Here is a 16240-nt window from a genome sequence, read left to right as displayed (position 1 = left end):
ATTTCTTTCAGCTCGTGATCAATGGAGATATGTCAATGTACGCGTCTGGTTGTCAAGGAAACAGCAAACTTCGTTGCACCTGTTAGCAAGCTGGCTAGCTCACTACTTAACTCATGCTAGTGTGGAAATGAATCATTTTTCGTTTTAGACTTGGCTAAACGTAAATGTAGTATGGCTCTCGACGACCCACGAATAGAATGGATTCGAAACAAAGTTTTAACGTGTTTTCAACTACCTGACCCACACTGTTTTGAGAAGTTACTTAGCCGTGGCGACGGCGAAGAGGAACACAAAATCATACAGTTTTTAAACGAGGTTACTGAGGAGGAATCAACATCGGCTCTTCTGTTTTTCAAGCAGATAACGGAGGAAGAGGTTGAAGTGATTGTTCCGATAGGTAACCGCTCATGGTTCGAGTTCTCCAGTAACTTAAGCTTGGCTAGCTAGTGTTAGTTCAGTAGCTACATAGCTAACTAATTTCCAGTCACCGGACGAGCAATGAGTAAATAAGCGCATGCGTGATGCTGACCAAGAGAAGGTTATCATTTTCATGTTTTGGTCGTGGGGACTGAAAGTCAAGATGGCATATCTAATATCTTAATAAACTTCGACAAAATTGAAGTCCCACGGTAACAGATTTATTTATTTATTTATTTATTTATTTATTTATTACTGGTTTCTTATTGTTTGATTGAACGTGCACAAAGTTCCTAATCCTGAGGAAAAGGAAGGCGAGACAAGCCAGTCCGCAGCTACCAGTACCCCTGACGCTCCTTCCTCAGAGAGAGGGAAGTCCCCTACAGAGAGTGAGTCCTTACTAAATCCCTTCACCACAGCCTTAATGCACCTAAGCAAGGTTAGGCTACGTGTTCCTCTAACTGATGACAATCTCTACAACAGGCAAGAATTGTGCCGCATAATGAATTTACAATCACAGTATTCACACGCTGCAGAAATGTAGTTCTAACAGTGAAATGGAATGAAATGTAAATTTTAAAAGGGCACGCTTTCTCATGCAGCCACACAAGGCTCATCATACAACAGTAGAGCAGCTACGTCTCTGAAGAGGGAACGTGGGCTCTGACTATTGTTCTATTGTTGTTTATGTTGTCGATCCTCCGGTGTCTGCCTGGCTGAAGAGAAAAAGAATGGCCATGAGTCTTTACAGGATCACATGATGGAGTCTGTGTGCCCTGCAGAGGACTCCGTAACCGAGGGCAGCACAGAGGACATGTCTGAAGATCAGCCTCCAGTCTCTGTAATTCTCCCCATTGCTTCATATTCTGTTTTAGTGCATCAGAGAGACCATCAACGTGATTTTCATAGCACATGGAAGGGAGCTCCAGTCTGTCTTTAGTGGTTTTTCTTTTCTTCCCAAACCTTGTTGTCTCTCCTCTTGCCAGAGAGTGGAGATACAAACTATTTACCGCGTAGAGCTGCACGTGGCTGTGAACTATGTCCCTGAAAGGTTCATGAAGTCCAGTGCGCTGTACTTCCTGCGGAGCACGAAGGGTGGGTAGTCAGAGCGAACCCGAGGGAGCGCTGATGTGGTGGGTGGCTTCGACTCCCCGCACTAATGAGGGCCACACGCTGACCTTTGTTTCAGAGACGATGGTTGAGCCGGCGGACCTGACGGAGGCGGGAGAGCTGATGCCCGAGCTGCTGCAGCTGGGCCTCGTTAGTGGCCACTGTCTGCTCATGCTCAGGAACACACTCCAACACGTGTGTGACGGAAACAAGCACTATATTAATGAAGCACTATAATGACACACATGAAAATTATTTAAACACACCTAGCATCGAGTCAGTAGAATAACTCAGATAACAGATCAGATAACCTAGATACTCTATAAAAATAAAAAAAATCTTTTAAAAGAGTATGACTTTTATACAAGAATCTCACAGAAATCCAGAGTCCTGCAGGATTCCCGTATAAGAAAAACCCCTTTATAATCCTGTGGGATAGTATAATATGATACATTGTTAGTATACTATAGTATCGCTAGTATAGTGCATCAGACAGCAAAGGAGGACAAGACATGTTCTAATAAAAGTAAGCAGGAAGGATGAAATAATCATACAAATAAATTATGTAAATATTGTCAGTATTTGTAATGGTGGGAAATGAATAAATATGTACAAGTGACAAAAATACATTTCCAAGTGTGTCACTAACATATTAGGCATTTTACAGAACACAAAAGAAGAATGTTCAGAAGAATACGCTGATGTGATGGCATCTAAAACCCCCCAAATAATGTCTGAACAAGTAAAAGGCCAAGTCAGTGTATTAGTTCTGAAATTACACTAGATTCACAACATTAAACTTATGCTGTGTGCAAATCGTCCTGAATTGATGTAAATTTCACTTCAGAGGATGGTATAATAGTGCCGCAGGACAGGAGTGCGGGGGGAAAAACTTCAGACCATACAGGAAACGAGTATTTAACAGGGTTAGTTGAAGGTGGGAGAAACAGGACATTTCCGGGCAGGAATGAGAACATGCATGAATATATATTCTTGTGTCATAGTCTAACACAAATAAATCAAGTACATTGAGAGACCTGTTCTGCCCTGCAGGTGTACATCCCCCTACTGTCTGTGAACCAGCTGAAGTTCACTGATGGAGGCTACCAGCAGGTGGCGCTAGGCTCTGAGGGTGGAGACATGGGCCAGCAGGTGCAGGTGGAGTCCCGTGGCATGCCAGTTGTGCGAGACGAACTTCTCAACAGCGCTCACAAGTTCCTGGGCCACATAGACAGGACTCTGCAACAGATTGAGGGTGTGTTTAAGCAATTCTGCCACTAACACATCCTGTTCACCAGAGGAATTCTGGGAAGTACTGCACAAGCACAGATGTAAATGAAGGATGTACAGTACATTATTATTATTTGTAATTACTGTAACTATAGCAGCTGCAATATTGATACTGTGGAAGCGCACCATGTAAATGAGTGCACTAACAAATCAAAGCATTTAGATTTTTGTGCTGTGCATATTTTGGCCAACCACATTCCCAGTAAGTGTAGTTAGATGGCACGTCACAGTTATATTATAGCGTTCATATCTCAGATCCTTTATGAAAATGCTCACCTGGCTATCTGGTTTTAGCATCCTCACTGTTCCTGTGCAGGTGAGATTAAATTACACATCCCAGAGCTAGACCTGGATCAGGACATGGAGACACTCTTGGCCAGTCCACAGGTGGTGGAGGAGCTTGAGCAATGTGTCATGAACTGGCAGGCTCAGATCACCATCGTCATCGAGGAACAGCAGAAGAAGAAACCCCAGGTGTGTTCTGGTCACCTTCAGCCCACCTGCATTCACACCTGCATTCACCTGTAAAGATGGCCTTCCTTACAGGTGTATTCTGTGTGTGTTCAATTACAATGTTGAAGGAATGATAACACAGGCTACCTAGATTAGCTATAGTATCTAATTGTAAGTATTTGAATAAAGTGGTTGTGGCGTGTCTATAGCGTGACAAAGTGCCCTGAGGAAGTATTCAACCCACTTAAAAGTCATCAGATTCGTTTGGATTACAAATGACACTTACGCATATTTTACTAACCAGGATGATTATTATTGCAAATCAAAATGCTCTTAAAGTGAACTATTGGAGGGAAAGTGAAAAAATATACAAAACCTGAAATAACACCCAGTATATACACCCTGCTTTGGCACAACCCAGTCTTCATAAGGAACAGAATTCCACGGTCAACAACAAATTGATCATTTGTCAAGAACATTTGAAAGGAAAAGGTACATCTGCACCACATTTTCAACACCACATTTATGGGTTTTTAAGAATTAATAGATAAATTCACAATTCAGTAAAATTACTCTTTAAAATGTTACCAGTTGCTAATACTCAAAACAAGACTCAATATGTTTACCAACAAGCCACCGCCTATCTAATAAACAACAATAAACAAATAGTAAAAAACCATGACAGTATAAACAAAATCACAACCCTAACAAATGTTCTGAGACACAACTTTACCTCTTCCAAGGTAAATAACAACTGGGAGAAATATCTTCTTATTAATACTGATTCATATTAATATTGAATTAATACTGATATTAATATTGATCTATAAATAACATCTTCACGGTGAGTAGAAACACAAACATACAGTAGCACAATACAGGATCCTACATAGAATACACATTACACAATACATGATGCTTGCTGTGAGACATAGGAATAAAGGCACAAGTACATGGTTTTAGCACAGCTTATGCCAGATGTGCTTCCATGTGATTTCTCTTCAGGATTGTTTGTTTGTTTGTTATTGCTGGTATCTCTCCTGGTGTCTCTCCTGAACCCCCAGGCCCCCGGGCCCATGGCAGAGGTGGAGTTCTGGCGCGAGCGAGCAGCTGTACTCAGTGCCCTCAGCGAGCAGCTCAAACTTCCAGTGGTGAAGAAGGTCCTGGAGGTTATGACTCTGGCTGATCCCGTCACCGTGCAGAACCTGGACCTGACTGTGACTGAGCTGGGCAGCTACCACTTGGAGGCTACGGAGAACGTTCGCTTCCTCGGAACTCTGGAGAGGCACTTTAAGGTGAGTGGGCAGGGCTCCTGCTTCTATAACATCTGTATGGTGTATGGGCGGGGCTTCTGCTGCCTGTACATATTCAATTGAAGGGGCAGAACTAATGCTGTCAGTACTGCTTTAAGGTGAGTGGGTGGGGCTTCCGTTACCTGTTCACCTTTAAGGTTAACGGGTGGGGCTTCTGACTTGCTTTAAAAAAAAGTCAGCAGGGATTTTTCTGCATATAATGATTTAAGGAGAGAGGGAGTGGTTTCTGCTGTCCGTCCTTCAAGGTGAGTGGGTGGGGCGTCTACTGCCTCTACTGTAACAGTTCAGTTCAGTTCAGTTCCAGTTCAGCACAGTTCAGTACAGCCATTCTTGTGTTTGATAATTAAAACTTTGAATCATTGGAAATGTAGGACAGGGCATCACTTAAACTGTAACACTTGTATGTTGTGTTCCAGAACCTTGCAACAGGGCTGAATTTCAACGTGATCCTGGACACCCTCCCTCTCATGATGAGCAGCCTGCGGATGGTGTGGGTCATTTCCAGCCACTACAACACAGACGAACGCATGGTGCCTCTGATGGAGAGCATTGCCTGGGAGCTGGCAGAGCGAGTAGCACGCGTCATCGACGTCCGTGTGCTCTTCAAGTGAGTTCACATGCTAACACAGACTGCACAACTGCAAGCTTCACCAAACCATACATTTGCAATGAGTGCTATATTTAGGGTCCAAGCATGCATTGCAGGAACATTGTAATTGCTTGGATTTTTCTTAAAATTCTCCTCAAAAATTAATTGTGGCAACCGAGCTGTAAGTGGTAGAGACATAAAGCCTTGTGGATGGGTAGAGCACTTTCTCACTACTCAGGCAGGTGAAACCAAACCCCCTGACATTTTGCCTTTCATTGCATTACTCCTACACCATGAAGCCATGAGAAAATATTTTTGCTTCTAAGCTAATTTGCATAACAAACTGCTTTTTGCTGTTCCTGCTACAATTTATATCAAAGCTTCACAAACACTGATTCACAGCCTTTTCAGATGATAGATCGTACAAGGATAATGGGGTTTCTAAACTGCACATGAGAAGTAAGGATAGGATAGCCAAGACGTCATACAAGAACCTGGGTGAAATCACTGCAATGTTTTGCATATAGACAACAGATTTAATTTGCGTATATGATTCATAGGATTGGTGTCTTGAACAGGCAGACATATAGTCCATTTGAAGAGGCAGACATATAGCCCATTTGGTGAAATTTTGTGCAAATTCAAACTTCTTTGTACAACCTGAAGTGGGCACGTTCATGTTTTGGCCCATAAGTTCTACACTGTGAGGTCTTGCTTCTATAGAGGCCTTTGCTCAAACAATCAAAGAACCATTATGTAAAATTACATGCCTTTTTTTTTTCTTGTCTAAGCACCTTTCTGAATTTACTTATGGGCTTTACTGCTTGGACCCCGAAGATCGCCATTGTGACTATATTCATTCATCTTTGCATCTTTTGTAAAACCAAATCTAAGGCATTTAAGCCCAAAACACACAGACCCACAAAAATTGTCTGTTTTAACTGAATTTATTGTGTCCACTGAAAAGCCAGTTGAAGCAGTATGAAGGGGGAGAACATTATAGAATATAATCTGCTGTAAATCTCACTGCTGCTGATGTAGAGACAGGCGAGAAGTGTCCAAGGCCAAGATCCTGGATGGTAAGCGGATTCTGGACCAGTGGAAAGCCTGCTACTTTGACGTCCGAGCCAAAATTGAGAAGTCAGGCAGGGATGCACGTTGGGAGTTTGATCGCAAGAAGCTCTTTGAGAAGACAGACTACATGGCTTCAATCTGCCAGGATCTCTACAATATACTGCAGGTTTGACACCAGCCAAGCGAGAAGCTAACAAGAACGTTCAGTGACTCTCTATCCCAGTCATAGTCAAAGGGAGCACTGAATGTTGTTTTCACACATAAGATCATACATGATTTGTTAATTATCTGATAAATTAGGGGAAACAGAGAATAAAAATGGAAACCTTGCAGTTCATAGGATCCCTGTGGTTAAGAATCTCTGTACTAATCTAATATGTTTACTAAAGATAAGTGGATTTATCAGACAAATCAGATCAGATTTATCAGACAAATTATATGATCTGTCTGCCATTGCTTGGCAGTGTGTGTAACTGGTCTATTAACATGACCACTTTTAATCTGTAGACCATGGACGAGTTTTACAGTATCTTTGGTCCGGAGCTGAAGGCAGTGACGGGTGATCCAAAGAGCATAGACGAAGTGCTTCGCTGGGTGGACACCCTGGTGGAGCCCATCCAGGAGCTGAACTTTGACCCCTACAATATCCGCAAGATGGGAAGTTGGAAGATGGTCATGGAGGATTTCAAGAGCAAAGTCCAGGTGGGTTGTGAATCAGTGCCTTAATTCTAGAATCAATGCGTTAATTCCTTAGCCAAGGCCATCATTCTAGAATTAATGCCTTCATCCCAAAGGATAGAAACATCGTGCTGATCAGTGTGTTTGAGAGCATTAGTGCGCTGTTGGACCTCTCTTGATGCAGGCTATTGAGGGAGAGGCCATCAACTTCATTGACGAGTCATTCAAAACCCTGCGTTCAGCTTCCGCAGCCTTTGACATGCTGCTGAAGTTCAAACACGTCCGCTCCAGAGAAGCTCTCAACAGCCAGATGATGAAGAAATTCAGTGACATCCTAGCTCAGTACTGCAAAGAGGTGCTTAGCTGTCAGCGGAAACTGCACACACAGCAAGTGGTCCCCCCACAGACTTAACCAAGTGGTTCCCCCATAGACTCAACCAAATGGTCCCCCCATATACTTAATCAAGTGGTCCCCCCATAGACTTAAACCAAGTGGTCCCCCATAGACTCAACCAAGTAGTCCTCCCATAGTCTAAAACTAAGTAGTACCCCTATATACTTAACCAAGCGGTCCCCCGCATAGACTCAACCAAGTGGTCCTCCTATAGACTTAACCAAGTGGTCCCCCCCTATAGACTTAATCAGGTGGTCCCCCCCATAGATTCAACCAAGTGGTCCCTCCCATAGACTTAATCAGGTGCCCCCCCCCCATAGACTCAACCAAGTGGTCACCCTATAGACTTCACTAAGTAATTGTACCTGGTGCCTTGAACTATGTAGCAAAGTAAAGTACTTTTCAACAAAACCCCACTGAGGACCTTTACTTGTGTCACTGATTTGGGAATCTGTGAACCTTTTGCAGGTGGATATAATAAATGAGATGTTTGTCCAGCACAAAGACAACCCACCTCTGAATAAGAACCAGCCCCCGGTAGCAGGGGCCATCTACTGGGAACGCTCTCTCTTTCAGCAACTCAAAAACACCATCATACGCTTCCAGGAGGTGCCTGAAATACTGGAGAGTAAACAGGGGAAAGCAGTAAGCCAACTGTTATGGAGTTAAAATATATATTTTGTGTGTTTCCAAATGACCCAGTCAGATGTAAAGAACAAAAACCAGACCTTAAAGCACAGACCCAAGAGTTATTCAACAAGCACTAGCAAAGATTACTTATTGCTTCATTTGTCTTTGTCAGTTCCTTTTCTAGAACATTCTAATCAGCCCGTCTTAGAAATATTTGTAGATGGTGCTGGTGGAGTGGCTTTTTGGTCCTCAAATGACTACCAGGTGTTAACGCTCAGCAGTATTGGGGAATGGTTTATGAAAACTATATAACACACACTATAAGTCAGTGGATGGTTTGCTAGCTACGTATCCCAAGAGAGAGACCTGGTGTGGTGTGTTGGCAGGCCAAGGCGCATTACCTGGCCGTGGGCATGCACATGCGCAGCTATGAGGGCGAGAAGTATGAGCGCTGGAGGGAGAAAAGCGAGCAGACCCTTCCGCAGCTCATGAACCAGACCATTCTCCTGCTGCTCGACAGCTCCGGGGCTGTCTACAATGACAAGGTCAGGCACCCTCTACCCAGACTGGGTCTCAAGCCTGTCCTCACACACCTTAATTCAGTCGGCATATTTGCTCTGGTCCAGCTGCCAGCACACTTTAGTCAGGTTATAGAGAGCTATATATCCCTTTATTACATGGTTCAGGCGTATGTTGAGCTGGACTTGCTGGACTTGAAATTTATTATAACAAATGGACTTTTTTTTTTAAACATGTCTCTAAACTATATTCTCTCTGCTCTGCTTTGCAAATCTATGAAGTAAAAACAGGGCCACATTATCATAAAGGTGTAGCAACTAGCCCGTAACGTAAATTCAACAGACTGCTGTAAACAGTGTGTATTTATCATTGATGGGTGTGGTCTGCGATCTTTCAGGAGCAGGACTTGGGCAGGGAGCTTCGCTTTGTGGTGAACTTTGCCCCTGAGCTGAAGGAGATCATCTCTGAAACCAAGTACCTGGAGCAGCTGGGCTATGCGGTCCCCGAGCTGGCGTGGAACGTAGCCCTACAGGAAGACAAGCTCCTCAGGTAGCACTTCTTCACACAGCTCATGACGGCTTAGCTAAATGTCTACTGGAAATAGGAGAAAATTCACTTACGTATCGCATTCTGTGTCTCTCACCTTACGCCGCGCTTCTGGGATAAAGTGACGATTTGAAATGACCCTCACATGTTTTCTGTGTTCAGACACGTGGATGGACTGAAGAATGTGGTGACGCGCTACCACGCTCTGATGGACAGCCTGAAGGACGCAGCATTTATGCTGCTGTCCACACAGGTTCTGGAGCTGAGGAAAGTGATGCGTGCCGGACACAGAAGGCTGAACTGGAACGCCCTGGGCACGTCAAACACACACTGCCATATTTATCTCCTCAGGCTCAGATTCATATCCAATAGTTATTCAATAACTGAAATAATTCTTGGATGTTCTGGGCTGTATAGCTTTATTGGCCTCTAAAAGCTTGATTTGAGCCAGATGTCAAAGTCAACGCATCAGGGTTAAGGTAAACCCATCCACCTTGGGTGGCCCACACTTTAGTGTAGTAAAACTGTAGCTGGGTCAGTATGTGGGACGGCTTCTCCAGTGCGTGTAGGGTAGGCAGGCTGTGAAATGGACGGCTCCCTGTTTCATATCTCAGTTCTCTGTACGATCATTGTCCTACTTCTCCACTGTCCTGTAGGCATTGCTGAGTTCATCGGCCGATGCAGCCAGGCGACCTCAAAGTTCGAGTCCCTGGTGAATCAGCTTCAGAAGAATGAAAAAGACATAGAGGACAAACTTTTGTCCATAGAGTCAGCAAATCTCTTTAAGTTCCCAATACCAGACAAAGCAGGTGCACTACCAGGTAGGGACCACCAGACTACCAGTCATTTTGGAGAACTTATCTCAATGCTGTGTTTGTGTGTGTGTTCATGTGTGTGTGTATTTGTTTGTGTGTTCATGCATGTGTGGTCATGTGTGTGTGTATGTTTGTGTGTTCGTGTGTGTATGCTTCGGGCCACAGGAGTGAAGGAGTTCTTTGAGCTGATTGAGTGCGAGAGGGCCAAAGACATGAACCTGCTGAGCCTGAAGTATGCAGCCATGGGGCCGCTGCTCACCAAGCTGGAGAGTCTGATCATGGAGACAGACAGCAGCAGGGCCACGCACATGGCCCACTACTACTCATACTGGGAACGCAAGGTCTACACCTCCCTCACCAAGATGGTGCTGAAGTAAGACCTGCGCTGTCCTCCACGCTAACCGTGTAACGTTTAGACTGAATCGCTGATGGTGATGATGATTTTACTGAAACTCTCTAGCACCGACGACTGATGCTTAGTGTTCTCAGAGATCACGCTGTGGCTCGGGCGTTTTTAATGACCTGCTGTCCTCTTCCAGATTTGATACAGGAAAGTGAAAGTGTCAAAGCTGAAAGTATCCTCAGCTCAGACTGAAAGTGTCCTAGGGTCAAACAAAGTGTACGTAGATTAGACTGAAAGTGTCCTTAGATCAGAATGAAAGTGTCCTCAGATTAGAGGAAAGTGTTCTCAGATCAGAAGAAAGTGTCATAAGATCAAAGTGTCCTCAGATCAGACTGAAAGAGTCCTCAGACCAGATTGAAAGCATCCTCAAATCAGTGGAGAGTGTGCTCATATCAGACTGCACTTGACCTCAGATCAGGTTGACACATATCTGCAACGGTGTTTTTCACAGCAGGTTATGTTACGTGTTGAAGTGTGAATTGTCTTTTGCAGAAACCTTCAGGTGTTCAACGCCGCCCTGAGGGGCTCTACCCCACTGTTCCAGATCGAGGCCGTCTTGTCTGCCCCGGAGATCGTGCTGCACCCCAAGAACAGTGAGGTGTACCGGCTCATTATGCAGAGTGTGCGGGACTGTGTGGAGACCACCAAGGTGAGTCCAGTCCAGAAGGAGCACGGCCACCCCTCTGCAAACAGGCTGTGAAAAACTAAGATGGACTGAACTTTTCCACACTTTCTTATTCTTGCAAACCCCTAATGGGGACCAAAGCTTTTATCCAACTTGTGGTTAAAACTGAAATCTTGCATTAGGTGCTTAGGCCTCTGTTGTGTTGAGTCAGCTATTATGGGTTCGTATAACTCTCTGGCCCGCCTCCAACCCCGCCTCTTCAGCTGTTTGTCCGTTGGATGTGTGGCACATGTATCGAGTGCCCAGCCCAGCGCGTGGACGGCGAAGAAGAGCCATTCATCTTCAGCTTCTACACCGATGTGTGCCAGCTGCCCGAGGTGAACGAGCGTGCCCTGGCCGTGTCCCAGAGTGCCCAGCGGCTGCTCAGCTCTCTGGGCCGCTACCTGAACCGCTGGAAGCGATACCGCCCCCTCTGGAAGCTCGACAAGGTCATCGTCATGGAGAAGTTTGCCGCTAAGAAGCCCTCGTGCGCGATGTACGATGAGAAGCTGCAGTTCTATTCTCGCGTCATCCAGGAGGTGGCACAGCAGCAGCTGGTAAAGGACGAGCACATGGTCAGGCTAGTTCTGGAGCCCCTGGCCTGCACTGTGCAGGAAAACGCCCAGGCCTGGCTCACCTCCCTGGGCCGCCTGCTTAACCACTCCGCCCGGGAAAACCTGGACGCCCTGCACAGTGAGCTCCAGGTGATGTCACATACCCAGTGCAGTGAAAGCATCAAATATTTCTTGTGGCTCTAGTGTAAATGTCTTCCTGTGTGCTTAGTTTTGCTTATTTGTACTTCCTTTTAGTCTGAAATGAATTGATTTAAGATGCATTTTAGCTTAACTAAATAAACCATTGTAAACAGCAGATATCGGAACTGATTTGAACATATTTGCATTGGTTTTAAATGGAAACAGCAACTGTCAGCCAATCTAAAGAGGACTCCGGGCACACTGAATGACCTGAAGTTTGTCCTTGGCACCATCTCAAACATCCGAGACATGTCTCTGACGGTGGAGATGAGAATCACAGACATCCAGGAGAGATACAGGACTCTGGCCATGTACGGCGTACAGGTAAACTCAGCCGGCCTGTTCAGGCCTGTACAGTATTTGGCACACACCCTTATCCAGAGTGGCTTGGATATTATATCAGTAGGACGGTATGTGTGCTCCCTGGTTGTCAAACCTGTCACCGTGGGGATGGTAGCAACTTCCAGGTGAGATATATGAGCACACACCCGGTGTGCCCTGCGTGTGTAGCAAACAGATGTAGCAAGCAGCTGTACCATGTAAGTGTAGGTCACGGTTTGACATGCAGGTTGGCACACGGGTGTAGCATGCAGGTGTAGCAGTTCTGAGTGCAATGACTTTGCCATCCAGGCAGGTTGGCACGTGGGTGTAACACAGGGGTGCAGAAGTTCTGAGTGTACTGATCTTGCTGTCCAGGCAGGTGTAGCACGTGGGTGCAGCAGTTCTGAGTGTACTGATTTTGCTGTCCAGGCCCCGGCAGAGGAGATGCCATTGGTAGCCAGTATTTGGAGCGTGTGGGATGGTCTGGTGTCTGAGGCCAAGCAGGTAGATCGCAGTCTGGGCAGAGTGAAGAAGACCTTCACCGAGGTGAGGAGCTCCCCATTTACACTCGCTATGGACGCCTGGCAGATATATGAGCGCAAGGGGTGTGGCTTTGACTTTGGCATCAATATGGCATTGCACTGGAACACCAAAAGATTTACAATATGTATTGTAAATCTTTTACAATACATCAGAAGGTTGCCAGTTCAATCCCCACCAGGTTGCCACTGTTGGCCCCTGAGCAAGACCCTTAACTCTCAAATGCTCAAGCTCTATTCACTCATAACCGTAAGTCGCTTTGGATAAAAGCGTCAGTGTGTAAATATTGTTGTCCTTCCTGTGTGTGAACTCAGATAACTAAGGAACAGATAGATCAGTACAAGCAGGAAGTGGCCATCTTCTCCGAGAGCTATAACACGCATGGGCCAGGAGCCGTAGGGGACGATCTGGAGAGAGGTAATCCCACCTGGCCCAGCATGGCCGCCAGAGCCCTGTTGTACTCTCACTGCTATTATGATGTGTACACTTAGGCTGTGTCTACCTTAAAAAGCCTTTTTATTCTGATTCAAGGCTAATATTAACCCTGACAGTCTGCCATTGGTGCCCACGTTTTCAGGACTGATAATCATGGGCACCTATGAGACAGAGCTGTCTAAGATGGAGGCGGGCCGTCAGGATCTGGCCAATGCTGAGAGGCTGTTTGACCTGCCAATCACCACGTACCCGGAGCTGCTCAGTGTGCAGAGGGAGATGAGAGGACTACGGCAGATCTACGATATCTACGGGGCGCAGAAGGTCTGAGTCCAGAGCCGCTGAGAATGTAACCCTAGAAAAGGCCTTGGGATGGTCCCGGTGGTGTGGTACTCTACTGTATGTCCACAGTATGTCTGTGTCTCCATCACGTCAGACCACACGTCTGGGTGTTTGATTTCGGCGCGCAGGCCCGAGGTCGAGGTCAGCCAGCTGCACTGAAGCTGACCGCTGTATTTGCCATTTCTGTCATACCTTTAATTTTGTTTACCGCTAAGGTTGAAATGGGAAAAAAAAAAAAAGGAATGTGTGAACGTTTTTCACGGATTTCTGCGTGTGTGCCTGTTGTGCTGTGTGTATGTGTGTCTGTATGTGTGTGTGTATGCCTGTTGTGCTGTGTGTATGTGTGTGTGCCTGTCGTGCTGTGCGTATGCGTGTGTGTGCCTGTTGTGTTGTATGCGTGTGTGCCTGTTGTGCTATGTGTATGTGTGTGTGCCTGTTATGTTTTACGTGTGTGTGCCTGTTGTGCTGTGTGTATGTGTGCGTGCCTGTATGTTTGTATGTGTGTGCCTGTGTGTGTGTGTGTGTGTGTGTGTGTGTGTTTGTGCACGTGCGCGCGTGTGTGCGTGTGTGTGTGTGCCTGTATGTGTGTGTGTGTCCCAGGCTGCTAAGTCAGTGTGGTCTCAGACTCTGTGGGTGAACCTGAACATCCAACTCCTGCAAGAAGGTGTTGAAGGCTTCATTAAGAGCCTGAGGAAGCTGCCCAAGGCCGTGCGTGCTCTGCCTGTGGCCTTCTTCCTGGATGGACACATGAAAGAGTTCAAAGACTCTCTGCCCCTGCTGCTGGACCTGAAGAATGAGGCTCTGAGAGACAGGTACAGACGTTCACCTGTGAGAGACAGGTACAGACTTTCATTTGTTAAAGACATGTACAGACTATTTTATCCGTGAGAGACTGGCTTCACCTGTGACAGACAGACTTCATCCATTAGAGACTGGGTTCACTTGTGTGAGACAGACTTCACCTGTGAGAGAGACAGACAGATTATCACAGAGGCTTTTTCCCCCTGGATTACTTTTGATGAAGTGCTCAGTTAAAACTTTGGTCGGTCCGAAATCAAGTCTGAATAACAGTTCATTTTTAACTAAGTCTGATCCAGCTGAGCAGATAGCCCGCCCCTTCTAAGACTCGCTGTGAGAGATGTCCTTTCCCCTGGCCTGGCTGAATCACTGCTGTTGGCATGCCCTCACTGGACACTCACTGTGTTTGTCTAAGGCACTGGAAGGAGCTGATGGAGAGGACAGGCACCAGCTTTGAGATGAACCCTGACACCTTCACCCTGGAGAACATGTTCACCATGGAGCTGCACAAACACGGCAATGTCATCGGAGACATCGTCACCTCTGCCGTCAAAGAGCTCAGCATCGAGAAGGTGCGGGATCGCCGAGGGCCTGCTTTGACATGCACACTTGATTCAGTTCACCCGCCACTGATTAAACCCTCCAAGAGCTGTAACAGAGTTTTAGAGTATCAGAGCTGTGTCAGAGTATCAGAGCTGTGTCAGAGTATTAGAGCTGTGTCAGAGTATCAGAGCTGTGTCAAAGCTGTGTGTTTAAGGGATTTGTGTGTTGAGGGGGTTTTGTGTTGAGGGGATTTGTATGCTCCTCTCTGCAGGGTGTGAAGGAGGTGGTGGAAACTTGGGAGAACATGAAGTTCAGTGTGCAGCGTTACTTCAAAGGCACGCAGGAGCGCGGCTACGTACTGGGCGCTGTGGACGAGGTTCTGCAGAGCCTGGACGACAATGCCATGAACCTGCAGAGCATGGCAGGCAGTCGCTTCATCGGGCCCTTCCTCGCTAGCGTTCAGCAGTGGGAGAAGAACCTGTCACTCATCAGTGAGGTCATTGAGGTCAGCTGCAAGAAACAGCCTATAGATTGCTGAATTTCTAGACTGTGCGTTGCTGTTCCTGGACATACTGAACTAACAAAACATACTAACATAAATGCTTTTTACTATCACGAAGCAATTTAAAGCATCATAATATAATACAACATGGTATAGTTAAGTTTTACCTTTTAATAAACTAGTTAAGGAGTGTTTTTGTCCTCTGACATGGTCCAGGTTTGGATGGTAGTGCAGAGGAAGTGGATGTACTTGGAGAGTATCTTCATCGGAGGGGACATCCGCTCCCAGCTGCCTGAGGAAGCCAAGAAGTTTGACAAGATTGACAAAATGTTTAAAAAGGTGAGTGGCCAACAGTTAAAGGTCCATTATGAACCTTTGTAGTGCAATTTTGTGCCAATAGCAACCATGGATATATGTGTGTGTGTATATATATATATTGGGCCCCTGAGCAAGACCCTCAATTGCTCAAGATGTATTCAGTCATAACTGTAAGTCGCTTTGGATAAAAGCAATTCAGTCATATTTATTCGGTCATAACTGTGGATAAAAGCGATAGCTAAATGGTGTAAATAAAATAAAAAACTCTGTGAAGTCAGATTCTTGATATGTAGTGGTTGAAGTTGTGCCAGGTGTGAGTCAGAAGAGTGGTGTGTGTCTTCAGATAATGTCAGACACAGTGCGAGACCCAGGCATCAAGAGGTGCTGCCTGGTCCCAAACCGCCTAACAGACCTACGTCACCTGAGTGACGGTTTGGAGCGCTGCCAGAAGAGCCTGAACGACTACTTAGACTCCAAACGCAACGCCTTCCCTCGCTTCTTCTTCATCTCAGACGATGAACTGCTTAGCATTCTGGGTAGCAGCGATCCAGCCTGTGTGCAGGAGCACATGATCAAGGTACTGAGACTCCAGAGGGACTAGAGGTTATGCTGAGGTTATAGCTAAGGTTAGGTTGAATGTTAGGCTAAAGTTGGACTGAAAGTTGGGCTATGGTTATGTTAAAGGTTAGGCTTAAGTCTTGAGTTTTTTTCCCTCAATCTTTGTACAGTTTGGTTATTTGCAATTGCCACCTGCTAGCTGGCTAGCTCTGCCTGTATTGCACGATAGATACCAG

At 45.8% G+C, this 16240-nt stretch overlaps 1 protein-coding gene across 1 annotated transcript in view; it reads left to right on the top strand.

Moving 5' to 3' along the window:
• Positions 1–1151: 1151 nt before the first annotated feature.
• dnah10 (dynein axonemal heavy chain 10) overlaps positions 1152–16240 on the top strand; it is a 43966-nt gene continuing 28877 nt past the window's right edge. The window contains exons 1-27 of the mRNA XM_035530155.1: positions 1152–1258; positions 1404–1512; positions 1607–1722; positions 2581–2782; positions 3134–3291; positions 4335–4565; positions 5000–5190; positions 6214–6412; positions 6754–6948; positions 7109–7279; positions 7787–7963; positions 8335–8493; positions 8865–9016; positions 9176–9327; positions 9670–9834; positions 9994–10201; positions 10724–10880; positions 11120–11599; positions 11816–11974; positions 12401–12517; positions 12826–12928; positions 13089–13267; positions 13886–14097; positions 14499–14655; positions 14898–15131; positions 15345–15467; positions 15790–16023. Of these exons, the coding sequence (XP_035386048.1) occupies positions 1175–1258; positions 1404–1512; positions 1607–1722; positions 2581–2782; positions 3134–3291; positions 4335–4565; positions 5000–5190; positions 6214–6412; positions 6754–6948; positions 7109–7279; positions 7787–7963; positions 8335–8493; positions 8865–9016; positions 9176–9327; positions 9670–9834; positions 9994–10201; positions 10724–10880; positions 11120–11599; positions 11816–11974; positions 12401–12517; positions 12826–12928; positions 13089–13267; positions 13886–14097; positions 14499–14655; positions 14898–15131; positions 15345–15467; positions 15790–16023 (4824 nt within the window). The 5' untranslated portion in view covers positions 1152–1174. The remainder of the gene's footprint in view (positions 1259–1403; positions 1513–1606; positions 1723–2580; positions 2783–3133; positions 3292–4334; positions 4566–4999; positions 5191–6213; positions 6413–6753; positions 6949–7108; positions 7280–7786; positions 7964–8334; positions 8494–8864; positions 9017–9175; positions 9328–9669; positions 9835–9993; positions 10202–10723; positions 10881–11119; positions 11600–11815; positions 11975–12400; positions 12518–12825; positions 12929–13088; positions 13268–13885; positions 14098–14498; positions 14656–14897; positions 15132–15344; positions 15468–15789; positions 16024–16240) is intronic.

This window comes from Electrophorus electricus, chromosome 9 (assembly GCF_013358815.1).
Source record: "Electrophorus electricus isolate fEleEle1 chromosome 9, fEleEle1.pri, whole genome shotgun sequence".
NCBI classification, from domain to species: Eukaryota; Metazoa; Chordata; class Actinopteri; order Gymnotiformes; family Gymnotidae; genus Electrophorus; species Electrophorus electricus.
The sequence above is the reverse complement of the archived record's forward strand: the minus strand, read 5'-3'. Positions and strand labels throughout refer to the sequence as shown.